The sequence below is a fragment of the Battus philenor genome, unplaced genomic scaffold (genome assembly GCF_028537555.1).
Source record: "Battus philenor isolate CCGP_79_NKW_IND1 unplaced genomic scaffold, ilBatPhil1.0.hap1 SCAF_9, whole genome shotgun sequence".
NCBI classification, from domain to species: domain Eukaryota; kingdom Metazoa; phylum Arthropoda; class Insecta; order Lepidoptera; family Papilionidae; genus Battus; species Battus philenor.
The window spans coordinates 1,452,485-1,471,203 of NW_027181759.1; the positions used below are offsets into that span (position 1 = coordinate 1,452,485).

General features: G+C 42.8%; 1 protein-coding gene across 1 annotated transcript; it reads right to left on the bottom strand.

The window, feature by feature from the left end:
• Window positions 1–11,502: 11,502 nt before the first annotated feature.
• Window positions 11,503–14,038, bottom strand: LOC137932254 (uncharacterized). The gene is made up of 3 exons (XM_068775858.1): window positions 13,907–14,038; window positions 13,683–13,841; window positions 11,503–13,602 (listed from the first exon to the last, which is right to left on the bottom strand). Exons 1-3 carry the CDS (start codon window positions 14,036–14,038, stop codon window positions 11,503–11,505), a joined length of 2,391 nt encoding a protein of 796 aa, XP_068631959.1.
• Window positions 14,039–18,719: the final 4,681 nt, after the last annotated feature.

Here is an 18,719-nt window from a genome sequence, read left to right on the forward strand (position 1 = left end):
TTGCTATCGTACTTCGCGTGTTCGAGTCCCGGGAAATAATCTTATTTAATTCACATCAATAATTGTCAAAAAGTAGGATTGCCATTAACAATAAAGCCCTTTATTACGAAATAAGTATTTACAAAATAATCTATTGCTACACATTTTAAAACTAAATTTGTGAGAACTTGAGAAAGGTTGCAAACGACAGAAGTCAATGGAAGTTTTTTTGGAGGAGATCTATGCCAACAGGCACACTGAAATTGGAGACATTTTTTAAATATTAATTTAGTTTTAAAAAAAAAGGATTGCCATGCAGTAGCGTCTTCTGTGTACCATAATGCCGGACTGCGATCGCCAACCCGCCTGCTATGCGTGGCGATAACGACATATCACCCCATAGATATCTTTGGAAGAGATTTATGCTTCGCATTGGGCGTAAATGGGCTTAAACGACGACGATTTATTTAAAAAGTAAATAATTTGAAATTCACAATGTGCAATGGAAAAAAGATGTTTATTTTGGATAACTTCGTTTTTAATTAATATACATTAGCGAAATTAAAACATTTAACACTACTAATTCGTAATAGGATCACTTAATAATCAATTTTAATTATAAGCAAGAAAAGGACCAATATTTAGCTACTTCCGCACATGCAGTGGTAGTCGTGCAATGAAATGCACCGCCCGCCAGCCCGCTGATAAATGCGTATGCGGCCAACAATGCGAATCACACAACCGCCACCACCAAATCACTCAACACGTGTTTCACCCCTCCACGGGGCATCTTCACGAGTTATGTTACACCGATTACTGCCAAACACAGAGTTTTTGGCTAAAATTATTACCATTAAATATTTAATTATAAGCTTATAATAAAATTTCGATAATAATATATTGTCAACGTAGCGGTAAATTGTCTACAAGCAGTTTTCTGCTTCCAATATGGCGAGTATCGAATATCAGATGTCATGCGTGACGTCATATGTCATGTCGACGTTTGCGCGTCTCTGGTGGATATTGAGTTACGCTCTAATATTCTAGCGTAACATATCCTCCGACGTTATATAATATAAAGATTTATCTTTTGAGTCTGTAAAAATATTTTCTTTTATTAACTAGTTATTAGAAAAAAATTTAAAAAATTGTCTTTTTAGTATGTATATATACAGGGTGATTTGCTATGTGTATTAACTTTACAGGTGTGAATGTATAGCTTATCAGCTTTCAGTTATTATATAGTACACCATATACCTAGGTTAATATAGTACGAAAAAGTGCTATAGAAATTATTTATACATTTTCTTATCCTTTATTTCATAGAAATTAGCGTCTGTGCCTTGTTTTTACCATTTTTTTAAATTTCGATTTTTTACTCGTTTTTCTACATATCAGTGTTTATTGAGTATCTTAAAGTATTTCCTAACTTAAATCTTAGGATCTTAAATCATTGAATCGCTCTGGGCCATGAACACTGGACAAATAATATTGATTACTATGTATTAAAATCAATTATTTTTTACAATCTCTCTGCAGATTTTATACAGAATGAAGTTCGAAAAAAAATATGTCATATTTCAGAGTAACCACTTTATAAGGGCCGATTGTTAATAGGTGGAAAAGCTTTAAAGCTATTTGCTGACAAATGAGCTATACGTTTACCTTTTTAAAGATTTTACACCTATAAGCCATAACGCAATATGTGAAAATCATTATTATATGCGTTAAAGTAATAAGACAGACATCGTGATAGTAAAGCAACACAGTAAACTTAACAAAGCTGTGTAACGCAGTCTTTGCAGTGGAAATCTTGTGTTACAACTTTCAAATCCTGCTTTTAAAAGCAGTGTATCTCGTAGCTGATTCGGCTACGCTCGTAGCAGTGCTAGCTACGATGTAGCAACACAGACAATGCTTAAATATCTCGAAGTTTTATCCAATATTTCCTGGCATAGAATAATGCTGTAAATTCCTTGGACTGCATTTCGTACTACATAAAGCATTTTGCACGATTTTTAAACTAAAACCCAAACGTAGTCCCGAAGTACGCCTAAATCCCTCACAACTATTGGTGACCGGAGAAGTAAGTGTGGGGGTAAGCGTCCGAAAAGTCGTAGTCCCATCATCTGGTTGAATCAGATCTGGTCGTAACTTGACACGGAATTTCACAATCCACGGTGTCAAATACTGGAACAGGTGGAGCGGCACAATTACGAATACTCTGTGTCCATGCGATCATTTACCTCAGCAATAAAATGAGGACAACGGTGTGAGGAAGAGGAGACAATAAATAAGTAGATGTGAAATACGGTCCCCCAAGGTAACCAACATAACTCAAAGAATTGATGTTTGAAATGACAGTGAATAAGGTACACCGATCGTGCAGCCGACAGCCTTTGGGATCGCAAAGGTATCGAATGGCGACTACGAGCCAGTAGATGCGGTGTGAGTAGTCCTCCTACTAAACGTACCAACCTTAGTCAAGGTCACGGAATATCCCTGGATGTGAGCAGCACAAGATCGGGTATTGACCGGCCTTTGGAGGGGGGGGGGGCGCTTAAACCATAAAAGATAATTAACGGTTATTTAACATCGGAACTATTAACAGAGCTCTTATTCATCGTCAACTATCTATTTATTTTGTTATCTATTTTTTTTACTCTATTCTGCTTCGCAAGTTGTTATAGTTGTGGAGAAGAAGCAGGAAGAAACTTCACAACAACACATCTAATCAAGCTGAATACAGATTTATATGTACTATAATTTATCAGATATAGTCCAAATGAAATCAAAACAATGAAGCGACTTCCCTGCCTAGATTCTTATCATTTAAATATTCGTTTATTAAATAATAAGTTTTTTTCCGTCAATTTACTTTGCAGAAGGAGTCTGTCGGCAGACATGATGATAATGATGATAAAATAAGGTCATGAATAACTATTTATATTCTTCAAGTAAAATATAGATTTACTCTCGCAGCCCAAAGAATCGTTTTTTTTTAATATTTTTAAAAACCCTTTGATATTCCTAATCTGGAATTAGAAGAGGCTGATACTCACTAATACTGTTCATATAAATTATATTGGTACTAAATTATGAAAATTTAATCAATAGAAGCATCCAGCAATAGCTTCGGGTTCTTAGTAAAATATCTTTTGATAAATATTTCGGCCAACCACACATCAAGTGGATGGGCTTATACTTTGTTAAGGATTAATGAAAGTAAATTTCGAGAATGAATTAATAAGATTGAGAGAAATTGAAAATGTACGTTTAATAAAAAAAAAATCAAATAATTATTAACGCCTTTATATGATGGGAGATGACCCAGATGATGATATTATACATACTAGATGTATAAGGAACGAGCGTGGTCTTGTAGAGAGTATAGCGATCATAACCTCTTTGAGGATTCGAAGCAGGTTCAGTGTAGATTTATTGCAGGTCAACGGATGTTTTATAGGTTCTAGTAAAATTCAATTTTTATATGTTTTTTTATTGACATTAACTAACAAATTTCAACTAGCGACATTTTCAGATCTATTAAATTTGGTGTAAAGGTAACTTTGCAAGTGGAGGCTGAAGAGTGAGAGAGATAAAATATCAGATTCCAGAGATCTGGACTTCGGAGGAGATTATACCACGCCCTTTTCCAACCGCCGATGATCTATCGCATATGTACTGGTCCTCGAGATCAATCTATCACTCGACACAAAAAACAGAGTTTTGCAGAGATGCTATTAACCGAAAAGAAATAGTTATATTATTGATTAAACTTGATGAAGCGATCACCAGGCTATTTGGTCACTTAGACGAACATTTCGTGAAGTGACTTGTTTTCATACAATATAATATTCAGTCCTTCGTAATCGTAGCAAATGTGTGATTAATATTAAAGCGCTTATAATTTATATCTATTGAACATTGTTCTCATATCTCTTATAATATACATAGTGGATATATATCAAAGAAATTATTATAATAATATATGGATATGTGTATCGCTTAGTGTAGGAATTAACATGAACTTTGTCAATCTAAGTATTGTATTAAAATACTTAGCACACTGTCAATGTTTTTAAATATTGATAAATATGTTTAAGTAGAGTGCTTTAAGCGCTTTAAGCGATTCGATCAATTACTTAAAGTGCTGTACCGGCTGATAATTGAATGGGACGATAATTGGACGCAATTAATAAAATTGAACAATAATTTGTGCGCTTTACCTCCGTAATAATTCATTTAACCTCGCATGTTTTTTATTTTTCTCTTTACAATAACGAACCTATTTATTTGTTCTGTTTCATTTCTTTTATAATTATCATTTCAACATTCATTTTGTATATCGTTACTGTATCGCATCTTAGGTATACGCGGCGAGACGAGATGGAGTTTAACCCACTTCGTTCCGTCAGATTCTTATATTTATACAGGGTGATTGGTTATAGATTCACAAGGTTTAAAGGTGTGAACGCATATCTTATTTGCTGCCAATCAATGTACGGTACACCATATCCAAAAATTAATGGTTTCAGAAATAATAAATAACATTATGATAGTATAGTAAAAAAACATTTTTATTATTCGGATTATTGTATATTAAAATTATTTATATACTATTTGTCCTTGCAGATTTATACATCCAAAAGTTATCATTAATGAACTAAAACTTGCCATGAAATTTTTGAGCGCTTTTATTTTTTGAAGCTTTTAAAACGGGTAGCAGCTTCTGTATTGTACCTTAAAATTCCTCAATAATGGGTAGTTAATGTGTACATATATTCAAAACATATATATATGTGAACATACATAAGGATATAGCAAATATGCTTCTAATAAATACGGTATAATACATAATTATAAATTAAAATATCAAACTGACTTGGATAGCACTTGTGTCAGAGGGAATAAAGAAACGAAAAGAAAAATTATGATTTATTGCACAAATAATCATTGTTCAAGTAAATATTTCTTAATCCATGAACGGCGTCAATCTTGAATTTTAAATTTTGACATAATCATCGTGTTTTACTAGTGTAACCCTTTCATTTGATACCCATATTGGGGGTTAAAGAAAAATATGTAATCCGCCATTTTGTATCGGCGGCCATCTTAGATTTATAATGTTATTGATTTGATTATATTGTATTGTCATTTAAATTAAATATGTGTACCAAATTTCAGATCAATCTGACAACGGGAAGGTGCTTAAATTTCCATTTCTAATTTTGACTCAAACAAATAAATTCCGTACGGGTCGAACTAAATAAAACCGATTAAAAACCGTTTAAAAATAGGTAGTGACTTACCACGTCTTATATTTAGCGTATATATATATAAATTGTATCTCATTTTAATTATTGATTCTACTTGGGTAAAAAAGTATACTAGATACAACACAACTGTTAACTGATGTCTACTGTACTGAATTACATGTCCGTCATGTCGTTGAGATGAGGCAGCGCTGACGTGCCGTCAGTTGCAACCGATTGTGCTTGTGAAGGGAGAATTTTCAATTTCAAACCCCGCAGAATATAGATACGCTACATAAAGGCTAGTATTATTTTATGCTTTATTATTAACAATTATATTCTTTTTAAAATGTTATAATTACATTTATACAATGTCTTATAATGTCTACAAGGGCAGTGTAGTGTAGTGCAGTGTATCCACAAGGTGGACAGGTGAGTTTGTCACGGTTGACGAAAGACACTGGCAGCTTCCGACTGGTCCTATTGGAAATCTACTAGGAAGGCCTATGTCCAGTGGATGTTCTATAGCTAAAACGATGAGGACGATAATAATATTATATACACTGGAGTTGAATCCACGAAAAGGAAAGCCCAGTGTGATAGGTACTGTACTAGGATATCATAAGTCAATGTTAGTTAGCGACTATAAAATTTTTTTTTATTCGTCCTCCGTCTTTTCTGACTTCGATACAGTTCAATAAAAAACTAAATTCGGTAAATAAATAAGCGATAACATATAATTAATGATCTCGGAGCTATTCCTTATCAATCGCATTCCGCTTCGCTGTGTTTGATGGTCAGCGATGTTTCGACGCCGTCAACTCTAATGCCATATCTTTATATTTTCAAATTTATTATTATTTATTCAGCTTGGGATCATTTAAAGTGATGTTTATTTATTTATTTACACTTTGTTTTACACCGATATAACAAAACGATGTACAAAGTGCGGACCTATTATGATACGTTTCTTGAAAACCATTGGCTGGACTAATCAATAATTAGAAATAATAAATAATAGAGCGGGGTTGTAAATAGATGTAAATAGATATAAATTGACTCAGTGTTTGGCACTGGTCGGTGTAACATCTCCTGAGGATGCCCCGTGGAGGGGTGAAACACATGTAGAGTAAATTAACGGTGGTAGTTATGTTTCGCATTGTTTGCCGCACGCGCATTTATCAGCGGGCTGGCGGACGGTGCACTTCATTGCACGACTACTGCTGCATAGCGGAAGTAGCTATATATTAGTCCCTTTCTTAGTTAGGATGGAATACAAAATACTTATAATACATATATTATATATATAATTATCATTCTAGCTAAGAGACACCAACTGTCAAGAATAATCTTCCCTCAAAGATCGCCTCAATGACCGGTCCCTGTATAGATATTAACTTAGTTTATGTGTATTGTATTTTATAATAAATCTAAAATATAAAATTCTCGTGTCACGGTGTTCGAACTTGAACTCCTCTGAAACGGCTTTACTGATTTTTACCAAATTTAATATGCGTATTCAGTAGGTCTGAGAATCGGCTACTATCTATTTTCTATACCCCTAAGTGATAAAGGTTGTTCACACTTAAAATTTTTTTTTATTTTTTTAACTAAATTTTTTGTTTTTATTTTTTTATGATACAACATACAAGAATACATACAACCATAAATTTTCACCCCTCTGCGATCAACCCTTATTTTTTATTTGTAAATTAAAATATTAATTTTCTTTTGCAAAACAACGTTTGCGGGATTAGCTAGTTAACTATATAAGTATGAAGTAAAATAGTGTAAGTTATTTGTACATTTTAGTTTTACTATCATTTCTCAAGTTCTTTATATAAAAATTGTGACTTTGTCATTCTCGACACACTAACGCCATCTATATACCTAATTCTTTCGCGTGTGTATTACTTATATTTACTGTGCTTGTGATTTCTCTGCGTCTGCTTTCATATTTGTGCTGTCTCATCTTATTAAGCTTGCTTAATCGATTAACTTGTAAGTTGTGCAACTGAACTTGTTCATCATCATCTAAAGATCGCTACCTGTCTGGCGCTGCCTGCAATCAGCTACTTCTCGGGACCTTAACTATTACATCTCGTCGGTCTTACTAAATAGGAGGAGGAGGATATGTCTACCGATTCATGATCGCCACTTGAGACGCCAACGATGCCAATCGGTTACATAAGTGATCTGCCCCTTCTACTGTCACTTCAGACGGCTAATTCTCCAGGCTGCGTCGATTATTCGATCTCGCCGCGAACCTTCGAGCATCTATAATTGTACATGTTATTTAATACTGTAAACTATTAAGCACACCATATAGTTATACCGTAGACTTGTGGTTTTTTGAGGCCAGCTAACGACGTCTACGCGCATCCATCACCCCCACTCCCCTCCCCCACCCTTCCTCGTCACGCCAACTTAATCTGATGACTAGCAAAATGACGTCATATCCACGCGACGCCGGCCCGTTCTACTTAATGTCTCATGATTACTCATCCCCCGCGTTTAATGGCGGCAAAAAAATAATTCGATACATCTGATATTGTCGACATTTGTAGAAGAAGGCTGTATGATGAACGCCTACGCGCTGGAATTATGCTTATACGAAAGCGTGTTATTTAACCATGCATGGACCCCAAAAATAAAACAGAAAAGCCTAGAGAAAAATAGCTGGGGCTAACATGAATATTGTTGAATATTCATATGCTAAAAGAAACTCCATCTTTTTTTTTTTTTTTTTTTTTTTGTTTCGGTGGGGGAAATCTTCCGGTGTTCAAGATGCCCTGCCTCTGGGGGAAGGACAGGGGTATGTGGGATTCCTACCCACTAAAACCCCCCCCGGTGGTCGCCCTCTGCGCTAAACGGGGGACCGCGGTATCTCCCGGTCAGGGATCGCCACGCGGTCTTCCCTTGCGCCTTGCTATTTTTCGATAGCCCGTCCCGGGGTATGCGTGGATACGCTACCCCCGAAACCCTCGTGGTACTATCACGATGGTTCGGGACCACGTCGAACCATCGTCCGCCTCAGAGTCGCCGAAGCTAATGGGAGTTTAGGGCCCCCACCCTAAACTCCCGCGACTCCGAAGGCCCCGTTCATGGTAGGGGAGCACCATTCCTCGGAGGGCCGTCGCGAGGCACGTCTCTGCGCTGACGGCGTCGTCTCCGAGCGGGATCTGTCCTCTGCCGATCCCGTTCGGCTGCCTCCTTCTGGACCATGACGGTCTCACAAAAAGAGGCCACGGCCCTCCACGCCGATGACCCACTCAGCATCGCCGACACGATTGCTGGCAAGGAAAGGTCCTGTCCGATCTCGTCCGCCAGAATCCGCCGCTCCGACTGCCACGCCGGGCAGACCGCAAACGTGTGCGAGGCGGAATCCTGGGCGGCTCCTCCGCAATGGAAGCAGTTCGCCGTCGCTTCGCGACCAATCCTACACAGGTAATCACCAAAGCATCCATGCCCGGTGATCATCTGCGTAAGCCTGTAGGTGAGCCTTCCGTCTCGTCGCTGCATCCAGGCCTCGAAGACGGGCAGGATCGCTCCAACGACGCGTCTGCGCGCATAGCGCTCTTCCGAGAGCTTAGCGCGCCACGTCGCAAGCGCCCTGCGCCGTTCCTGCCGTCTGACCGCCTCGAGCACACGGTTCGGCTCGCCACCGCCGTCTCGGCGGAGGGTGCGGACTTGGTCGTAGACCCTCGCATCCGACTCCGCTAGAATGTCCAGGGGCGGAAAGCGCGCCAGGACTGTCGCCGCCTCGAACGATATCGTGCGATATCCGCGTACGATCCGTATGGCCATCCTCCGCTGGACGCTGTAGATCTTAGTTCTACAGCGTCGAATCGCCAGCCTTTTTGCCCACACGGGCGCCCCGTACAAGGCTACGGACCGTACGACCCCTGCATAGAGGCGGCGGACTTCCTCCGTGGGTCCCCCGAGATTAGGCAGCAGTCTATGCATGGCACCCGCTATCCTCTCAATCCGGGGGACGAGGCGATCGAAGTGCTCTTCGAAGCCCCAGCGGCTGTCCAAAGTGAGGCCGAGGTACTTCATGTACCGCCCCACCGTGACATCGTGCCCACCGACGCGAACGCGCGAGTCGGGAGGTTCCCTCGTTCGAGGCAACCGGTGGAACCATAGCGCCTCGGTCTTGTTTGGCGCTATTTCCAACCCCAGCCCGCGTATTTTAGCGACGACGACTTCCGTCCCAAGCTCGGCGAGCTCCCTGGTCCTCTCGAAGTTGTCTCCGCTGGCGACTACCAGCGTGTCGTCGGCGTAACAAACGACGCTCACGCCGGCGGGGAGACTGACTTGCAGAACCGCATCGTACGCGAGGTTCCACAAGAGTGGTCCTAGGACCGACCCCTGCGGCACCCCGCGCTTGATCTCCCTCCGGTTACTCCTTCCGTTTTGGTCCATGTACACGATGTACCTGTCTCGCAAGTAATCGCCGATGACGCCTCGCAGGCAGGGAGGGACCTCATGCTGGATCAGTCCCTCCCTTATCGCATCCCAGGGCAGTGAGTTGAAAGCGTTGACGATGTCGAGGCTTATCGCCAACGCTACACCACCCCGCGACACGGCCTGCTCCGACAAGGACCGAACGCGCATGATCGCGTCCACGGTCGAACGCCCTCGACGGAAGCCAAACTGGCTGTCGGCAAGATCGGGGCCGACGCGAGACAGATGCTCGCCGATACGAGCGGCAATTATCCTTTCGAACAGCTTGCCGCACTCGTCCAGCAGGCATATGGGACGGTACGCAGAGGGAGATTCTACGGCCCTGCCTTCTTTCCTCAAGAGGACCAATCGTGCCTCCTTCCAAGGCGTGGGGAACGTTGCTCGGCGGAGACAGCTCGTGAAAAGCTCCGCCAGCTTACCCCCCAAAGACGCCAGACTAAGTACCCAGACCCGACCCGGTATTCCGTCGGGCCCCGGCGCGGTGTTTCGCGCTCTGAGACAGCTCACGGCTCGATCCAGCTCCTGCGCCGTTACCCTCGTCTCATCCGTCCACTCCCACGGCTGTGCCGGGGGGTGCGCGGAGGGACTTGACCGATCTTCCGGAAAAAGAGTATCTACTACCCTCCTCAGAAAGACCGGTTCTAAGGTCTCCGTCGTCGGGGGCATCCATGGCCGGAGTTTTCCCAGCACTATTCGGTATGGACGCCCCCACGGATCCCTGTCGAGTCCCTGCAGGAGCTCGACCCAACACCGAGCCTTGGCGCCAGCTACCGCCTTTTGCAACGCCTTTGTAGCCGCCCGGTACTCCCTGTACAGTCTGGCCATCTCCTCCTCCGGAGCTTGCCTTCGCCTCCTTCGGGCTCGGGTGTACCGGCGGCGGCTCAGCAAGCAGACCTTGCGGAGTTCCGCAATTTCCGCCGACCACCAGTGCACCCCCCTGCGCTTGGGACGACCGGCCCGGGGCATCGACGCGTCGCAAATTTGCGTCAATATCTCCCGGAACCAGTTCGCTCCCCTCTCCGGTTCGGACAGAACCTCTTCGGCGTTCGGCCAATCGGCGACGCAGGCGGCGGCCTCTAGCCGGTCTTTGTCTAGCCGCTTCAAACACCAGCGTCGCGTAGTGCTGCCGTCACGGCCGCCAGAGTCAGCGACGGGCCTGCGGATCGCAACATCGAAAACGATGTGGCGATGGTCAGAAAGAGTGACCACCTCCTCTGCAACCCGCCAGCCCGAAAGCATACGCATTGCAGCGGGAGTCGCCCATGTTAAGTCCACGACCGACTCCCCCTGCCAGCGCACGCATGTGCTGACGGATCCCCTGTTGACAAGTCGGAGATCCAGTCCGGCCGCCCACTCCAAGACGGTGTCTCCCTTCGGATCGTCCCTGGTATTCCCCCACGCCCTGTTGTGGGCGTTAAAGTCTCCAAGGACGATCAACGGACAGGGGAGGCAGGCCGCAGCGCAGTCCGCCACCCTATCCAGGTACTCCTCGTAGTCGGCGCGAGACCTGCTGGGAGACACGTAGCAGCCTATCATGGCCAAGGGGCCCCATTTAACGGCGACATAGCCCTGTCCCTTGGATAATAAGGTGCAGGGTGGGGTACCCTCTCCGCCCCTCCAGTAGAAAGCTACGGACCCTGAGTCGTCGCCGAACCAACGAGGATGGTCAGGCACGTTATAGGGCTCCGCTACTACTGACAAGGCAACCCGAAACTCGTCGACGGTCTGCATCAGCAAGTCCTGAGCATTCCGGCAATGGTTCAGGTTACCTTGGAGGACTCTGAAGGGCGGGAATAGAGGTCTAAGCGACCTCCATATCCGAGCTTACGCCCGGCGCTGCGGTCGGTGCCGCTGCGGCCGCCGTGCTGGTGGTCGCAGGCGGAGTCTTTTTACTCCTCCTGCCTTTACCCGGCGTTGGGCCGCACCTCTTACCCAGCCGGTGGTTGGAGGGCAACCCAAGGTCTGAGCACAGAGGGCATTTGAGTGCGGATGACACGCACTCTCTTGCCTTGTGCCCAGACTCGCCACATGCGAAACACCGCATGCTCCGGTTTACAGAGTTGGGACACCTGGCGCCGACGTGTCCCTTCTCCAGGCACCGGAAGCAGTGCATGGGTCTGGGTTCCAGGGGTGCCACCCTCACCGAACCCCAACCCACACGCACGCGCCCCGCAGTCACCAGAGCATGGGCCACCTTGACCGGGCACCGCAACCAGCAGGTGCCCATGCTCGTGTTTGTTCGGTGGACGTCCCCGACCTTGACGTCGTCCACCGAACAGCCGCCCGCCTCTGCCACTGCTTCCGCGACCTCGCCCGGACTGACGGCGTCGTCGAGGTCCCTCAAGCGGATTTCGCTCGTCTTGACGGGGCGGCTGATCTTAACCGCCACATCGCGAAGGACCTCACGCATCCTCGCCGCGAGGTCGTCTGCCTTTCGGCCACAGTCTTCTCCACTGATCTCCAAGAGGAGCGCTCCAGTCAAGGCACGTTTTTGGCGCAGAGCCTCGATGCCGAGGTCCGCCAGCCGTATTCTTGCCTTCGCCGCCTTTACTACCTCTGCATAGGTGGAGGTGGAGCCTTCCGGCAGCGTAACCGTCACGGCCGCCGTAGTGGGAGCTCGCTTCGCCTTCTTGGTCCCGCGGCTCCTGGGTGCGGCAGGCGGTTTAGCACTCGGACGAGGCACGGGCCGTGGCGCCGACCTGGGTTTTCGGGCAACCTCAGCCCAGGTGTTCCGGGTCGTGATCGCCGACGCTGCCGGAGGCGGTGCTGTCACTGGAGGCAGTTCCGGCACAGGAGGAGGCGCAGTCTTCCTCCTGGGGCGCCTAGACCGCCGCGGTCGCGGCGGCTGCGATGCCGGCGGTGCTTGTGGAGGCTGCGGCGGTGCGATCGGCTCGGAAGGGACGGTCGACTGAGTCGGACGCGGTCCAGTCCTACTGGCGGCCAACGGCGGCCTTATTGCCCTGTCGGGGAACAGTTTGGCCTCGAAGGCAGCCAGTTTCGATTCGATGAGGGCTCCAATGCGATGCATGAGCCCCTCTTCGGTAGACGCGGACGTCCTTGGCACTGGTGCTGGCCGGGCCCGCGGAGGCGCGGGGGCAGCTGCCTTGGCCTGCTCCGTTGTAGCACTACGGACGCGACGAAGCTCCATCGTGAGGCTTTCCACTTTCGCAGAAAGGCTGGAAAGCTGAGAACGCAATTCTGCGTTTTCTTGCTCTAACTTCTCGACGGTGGAGTCGCCCGCCGTCCTGCGCGACATCTCCTCCAATGCTGCCTTGACGTTCCGCGCAGCGAGCCTCAGGCTACGCACGTACGTGCCCTTGAGGTTGCTGGACCGGTCCGTCACCTTCTCGATAGCCAGGAGGTTGGTCTCTGCATATTGCCGGGGATCAGCACATGCTCGCAATTCGCGAGCCAACTGCTCCTGACTCGGGAGCCCTTTCTTCGACCTAGTGCGCAATGGCTGCACAGAGGGGTCGAAGAGTCCCTCCTCGTCACTGTCGGTTCCGCCGACCGTCTCCGTGCCCTCGGTCTCCTGGGCAGAATAAGCCGCATATTTTGCGGCCACAGCACCAGGGCTCGGAGGCTTGGCCTTTCTCTTACCGGCCCTCGAGAACGCGCCAGGGCCGACCGATGCGCGAGAGGCGTCTGATCCGCCGTCGCTTTCTCCGACCGTACTAATCGCCAAACCGGCGGAGCGCATAGATCGCCCGCGCTTATCACGTACCGAGCCTGATGGACGGCCCGGCACCTCCGGCTCTTTAAAATTTTGGGCCCCGGATGTTAAGGGCCCAGCGGCAGACGCTGAAGCGTTGCCGCGACGCAAGTTTTTGCCCCCCCCAGATACGGCGGGGCTGCCTGGGCAAGGCCCAGGGGTGGATTCTCCAGCATCGCTGGTACCACCCTGGGGAAAATTTGTTTTTTTAACTGCGTCCATTATTTTTTTTTTTCCTTTTAAGGGTGAGGTCCCTTCGCGCTTGTGACTGAACTCCCTTCCAGCCATTCATCCCGTCGGCACGGTCCAACCTTGGGATTAGGGTTATTTTTGAAGAGGTTTTCTTCCTCGCAGCTCCGTACAGGTACGGAGCCCCCGGTCCCTACTGGGATTACGGGTTGTCCGGTGTCGGCAGAAGCCGAGTGCACCTGGCACATCACCGCACTGGTCACATCCTCTGTCCCATCTCTTAAAGATGGGTACGGGATGCTACCTCAAGCCTGAGCGGCTCGTCTCTCGGACTGTTCAGTCCTTGGCCGTTTCTCGGTTCTGGGAAGAACCGATGGTACGCCCCTAACCCTGCCAGTTTTGGTCCACGCCGGAACATGCCCAATACCACCCACATCTGGGTGGCGCTCCCCCATCCGCCACCCGGGGGACGCGCCCGATGGAAGGTCTGGCAACTCCACACGGGAAAAGAAACTCTATCTAAATCAACTCAAATTCTATAAATACGGGGCAAATGTTGTCCGCCTGTCGCAGTCAATAAAAATGATTCTAGCTGGTCACTTCATTTATTGTTTTAATATTTTGGTAATGAATTTCTTTTTAGGTACACTACGGGACAATATAAATTATGGTAATTAACATACATCCGAATATATGTCAAAAATTTGAAAGCTTTGTTTCTTTTATAATATTCCACGGACATTAGTTACATAATTAGACAATTACATTTAATATATCCGAATTTCTTTTTCGCATTTCCTCATGTTACAGTGTTAATTAAGTCCCTTAAAGTGTTTCCTAATTTAAATCTTAGGTACTTAAATCTAAGTGTCTTGTATGTTGTTCACGACGCCCTAACAATATCCGATTTTTAATATAACGGATATTTGACAACTGAAAATAGTTTTTATGGCAGAAATTTTTAATTGTTTTCTTTCTATTAAAATTGGTGATGATTATTAAAAGCTTTAAAGGGGTATAAAATGATTATTTTAAAAATATTTTTCAATAATATACTTTTCTATTTTAATTTGATAGATTAATAACTACTAGCAGTACATCTGCAGGGCAGATAGTAAACAATAATTAACTTTAAAATGTATTAATCAGAATTCTCAAAACAACTTTTCTTACTTACTTTAATTTTTATTTCTAAGACCATTAATTTTTGGATAAGTTGTAATATACATTGACAGGAAACAAGATAAACATTAACAGTACTAATAAATGACGCCTATATTCAATCACTCTGTATGTGGCATTATGTCTTCAGTCTTTACATGTATTTCGCTACGTGCATAGACTAAAAGTGTTATAAAACACAATACAAGTATTTTGAATCTGCACGTATACCGAGAGCTCCCTCTATCATAGCTTGATTCTGAGGCTTATATCGAGACACCAACTTGTATAGTCAAACTCGACTTGCACTTTCTAAAATATTCCATTAATTGTTGATGCCGTCACCTGCAACCTATTTCAGATAAGAAAATTAAGATACCGCACTATTTGAAAATCAAGACACGTACTCTATTTTTCAGATGACGCGACAAAAATATTGGCAAAAAAGTTACCTGATATCTAAAAGTGTAAATAAAATTCAACCGAGTTTGTTGTAAAGTTTATGGATGCCTATATTTTTATTTGTATCAGGAACTTAATTTTATGCGCATATAGACAGCGACATTTATATATAGGTTTTAATTTTAAACAAATACGTTTATGTTCATTTATCAACAATTACATTATGTTTTTGTGTTACAAATGCTACGAATACTTATTACGAATAAGAATTTTATATATCTTCTTATAATTGAAATTATTATCTTATTTTATAAATAAATGTTTTCTTTTACTTTGTTAATTTCAAGTAACTAAGTATTACTACAGTTAACGCCACCTGTTGTTGTGTAAAAATCTTAACATTGACACTAGAAGGAGTCGTTCATATTCGTCTGTGGTCGTTTTATTTCGGCATGCTGTTAAGAAGGCATTTTTAAATATGTTTAAATATCTCCTAAGAAATTTTCAGGACGCTAATTCTATATTATTCAAATATATCTGAACTTTACTATAGATAACTGACTTATTTATTAAAAAGCCCAGATTAGAGAATTGCAGGAACTATATATTAACAAGTAAAAATAATTTCTATACTCTTTCTTAAATTGTATAGTGGAGTTATTATTAAAACATTATAATCTGACACATTAATGCGTAACTTTAAAAAGTTTTGTTAAAATAATTATAACAGGTGGAGTAAGGTTCAATATTTTAATTATAATGCCATCTATCGGTATATATATCACACATATGGTTAACAATTTTTAAACTATTTGACAAAATTAAAATGAAAACATGATCATGTCATCCCATAGATTCTCACTACAAGGCACAGGCCTCCCCCAATCGCCACGATGACCGGCCTCACGCTGCCCGCATCTAGCGACTTATGAAAATGCAACATAAGAGAGTGTGTTCTCAAATTCTTTAGGAAAGTTGCACAATATGCAATAGACAGGAACAAAACATAGGTGGATAAAACATTGAAAAGTTATTAAAATAGATTCATTCAAATACGTGATAAGATTGATGTACACGAGAAAATAATTAAACCAATTAAAACTGTGATACTGTAATAGAAATGGATAACTGAAGTGTTTGAGGATGTACGAAAGGAATGGAATGATAGATGGAATGGAGGATGAAAAAAGATATTGTGTACTATGGAAGACGAGAACGAAAATAAAAATTCTTGTGAAAATTTTTTTTATTAAGAAATACAAAACCCTGTTCCCAATTAAATAGGGGGTGGAAGGAGAGGTCCCCAATAGCGGGGACCATAAAAAATTGTAATATAAAATTTTTGACAGCATTTTAAATAGAATAAATTATCATTTAAATATAATACACTCACTACGCAATATAAACGGAGTACGTGGTTAGTCAGTGCGTTAGAAATATTTTGAATTCCGTAAATAAAATCAATTAACGTACACCGTACACCGCGGTCACATAGAATCCATTAATTGCATTAAACAAATATTGATAGAACGCTCCAACTGCTTTAAAAATTGGAAACACTCTGCTCGTATTTATCCAGCACAGAGACCGAATATCAGGTCGATAAAGAATTTATTGCATTCGTAAAAGGTTCCACTGACTTCTTTCTTTTTATAATAAAAGATTTTTTAAAAGCCTAGTTTTAATCTAATGTTTATATATAACATGTTGAATGCATTCTGCTTGACGTTTCGCTGTTATACGACGTCGACTAAATTCAATATTATTATTTATTAGTTTATATTCGCGGTTGAAGTGGAAGTACATAGGTTACACAGCGTGTAAAATAGATGGCCGATGGGACCATAAAGTTCTAGAGTTGAGAGCATGCTTTGCAGTATACGACGTACACCCATAAGAAAAGACAATCATGTTACGGTCATCAGTAGATGCTAGATGGAGGCCGCTTTTAATCGGGCCTATTGGAAATATTTGGCCGAAGCTCTGAACACCGGGATACGGTTAAAAAGTGATAATGATTTTGTAGATTTCATACATAAAAACTACTCGCCGTTCTCTTATATCTCAATTACGACTACCAACATAGCGTCTGTTGGAGCTATATTACGTCATTGTAAGCGGCGCATCGAAAAGGGGAATTTAATAGAAATCTAATTTTTTTATACACATCGAGCAAAATAGAACATTCTAAAATACTTCTCTTGTTATTGGCTGACAATTTTTATTGGTTCAACATTGTTTTCATAGTTTTAAATCGGTATAAATATGAGCTAAGCTTGATGAATGTACACACTTTTGCTTCGGACCTAGTGTTATTACCTTCAAGGCCTACCGGTCCTAGGAAGAATCTCACACGTTCTTCTTTGTAATAAATATCTGTAATATTATACAAAAATAAGGTTAACAGATTCATTGCTAAATATATTAACACAATTAGTTTTATTTTACATGTATTACATTATATATATGTGTTATTTAAATATATAGAAATATTGATAATAAGTGTAACAAGCTTCTAAATCACTGCCCGCGTTCTGCGACTTCTCACGAACTAAGTTATTTCAACGGTCTACCTAAATAAGGTTTTTATTACGAATTTTTATTAAGGAAAGTATATTTAATGTTTTAAGATGCTATACTTGTTGTTGTATATGCTTAGAAATTCCGTTCCTTTAATTTTATCTGTAAAGTTCTTTAAAGGCGGGTATGGATTAGTATGCCGAGTCACGCGCCGTGCCGCCGTCCGCCCGATAGCAGCGCTCCGTCGATTTATTGCCGAGGTATCGGATTACTTTGGATAGGTAATTATTTTTTAAAATATCATCCCTTGAATTTATCAGCGCATACTTGTGCATACAATAGACGGGGCGGCAAGGTGTAATGACGTCTTGAAATAACAGAGTGAGGAAAATATATCATAGCGTACTATGTTGCCGAAGAATTAATATCTTCAAGTATGAAACTTTTGAAATGGTAGAGCTGCTTGGATAGATCTCCCACCGGTTGTACCGACGACATAGTCAAGGTCGAGAAAATTGGTGGTAATTGTAGCGATCTTTGTAGGAGGCTTTGGCCTTGTAGTCAATGAAGAAACGAAAGTTGCCTTAATGTTTAACTAACCAAGCCGATGGCCCTTTACTTTACAGATAAATAGAATAGATTATATTGAACACAACACTTCTTGTAGTGTTTCAAAGATTCTTGGTCACTCTAGTTTGTTGCCGTCAGGAACAAGATTGTAAACTACTGTCATCAGTGTCAGAAATGAAATAGGCAACATATAATATAAAAGATTAGTATACAGGGTCATTGGTTATGTGCTCATTTGTTGTCATTCAAATTCAACTAGTTGTAGAAATTATACGAAGGAAGAAAAAGTGTTTAAAATTTCGAATAACTACATATTTAAATTAATTATTGTTTATTTTCTCTCACTACAGTTTCTACTGCCAGAAATTATTACTTGCCACATTCAAACAGTGTCACAGTGATCATACTACATATAGGATGATAGGGAATGGAAAGTGTAATTTATCATAATTTTAATAATAATT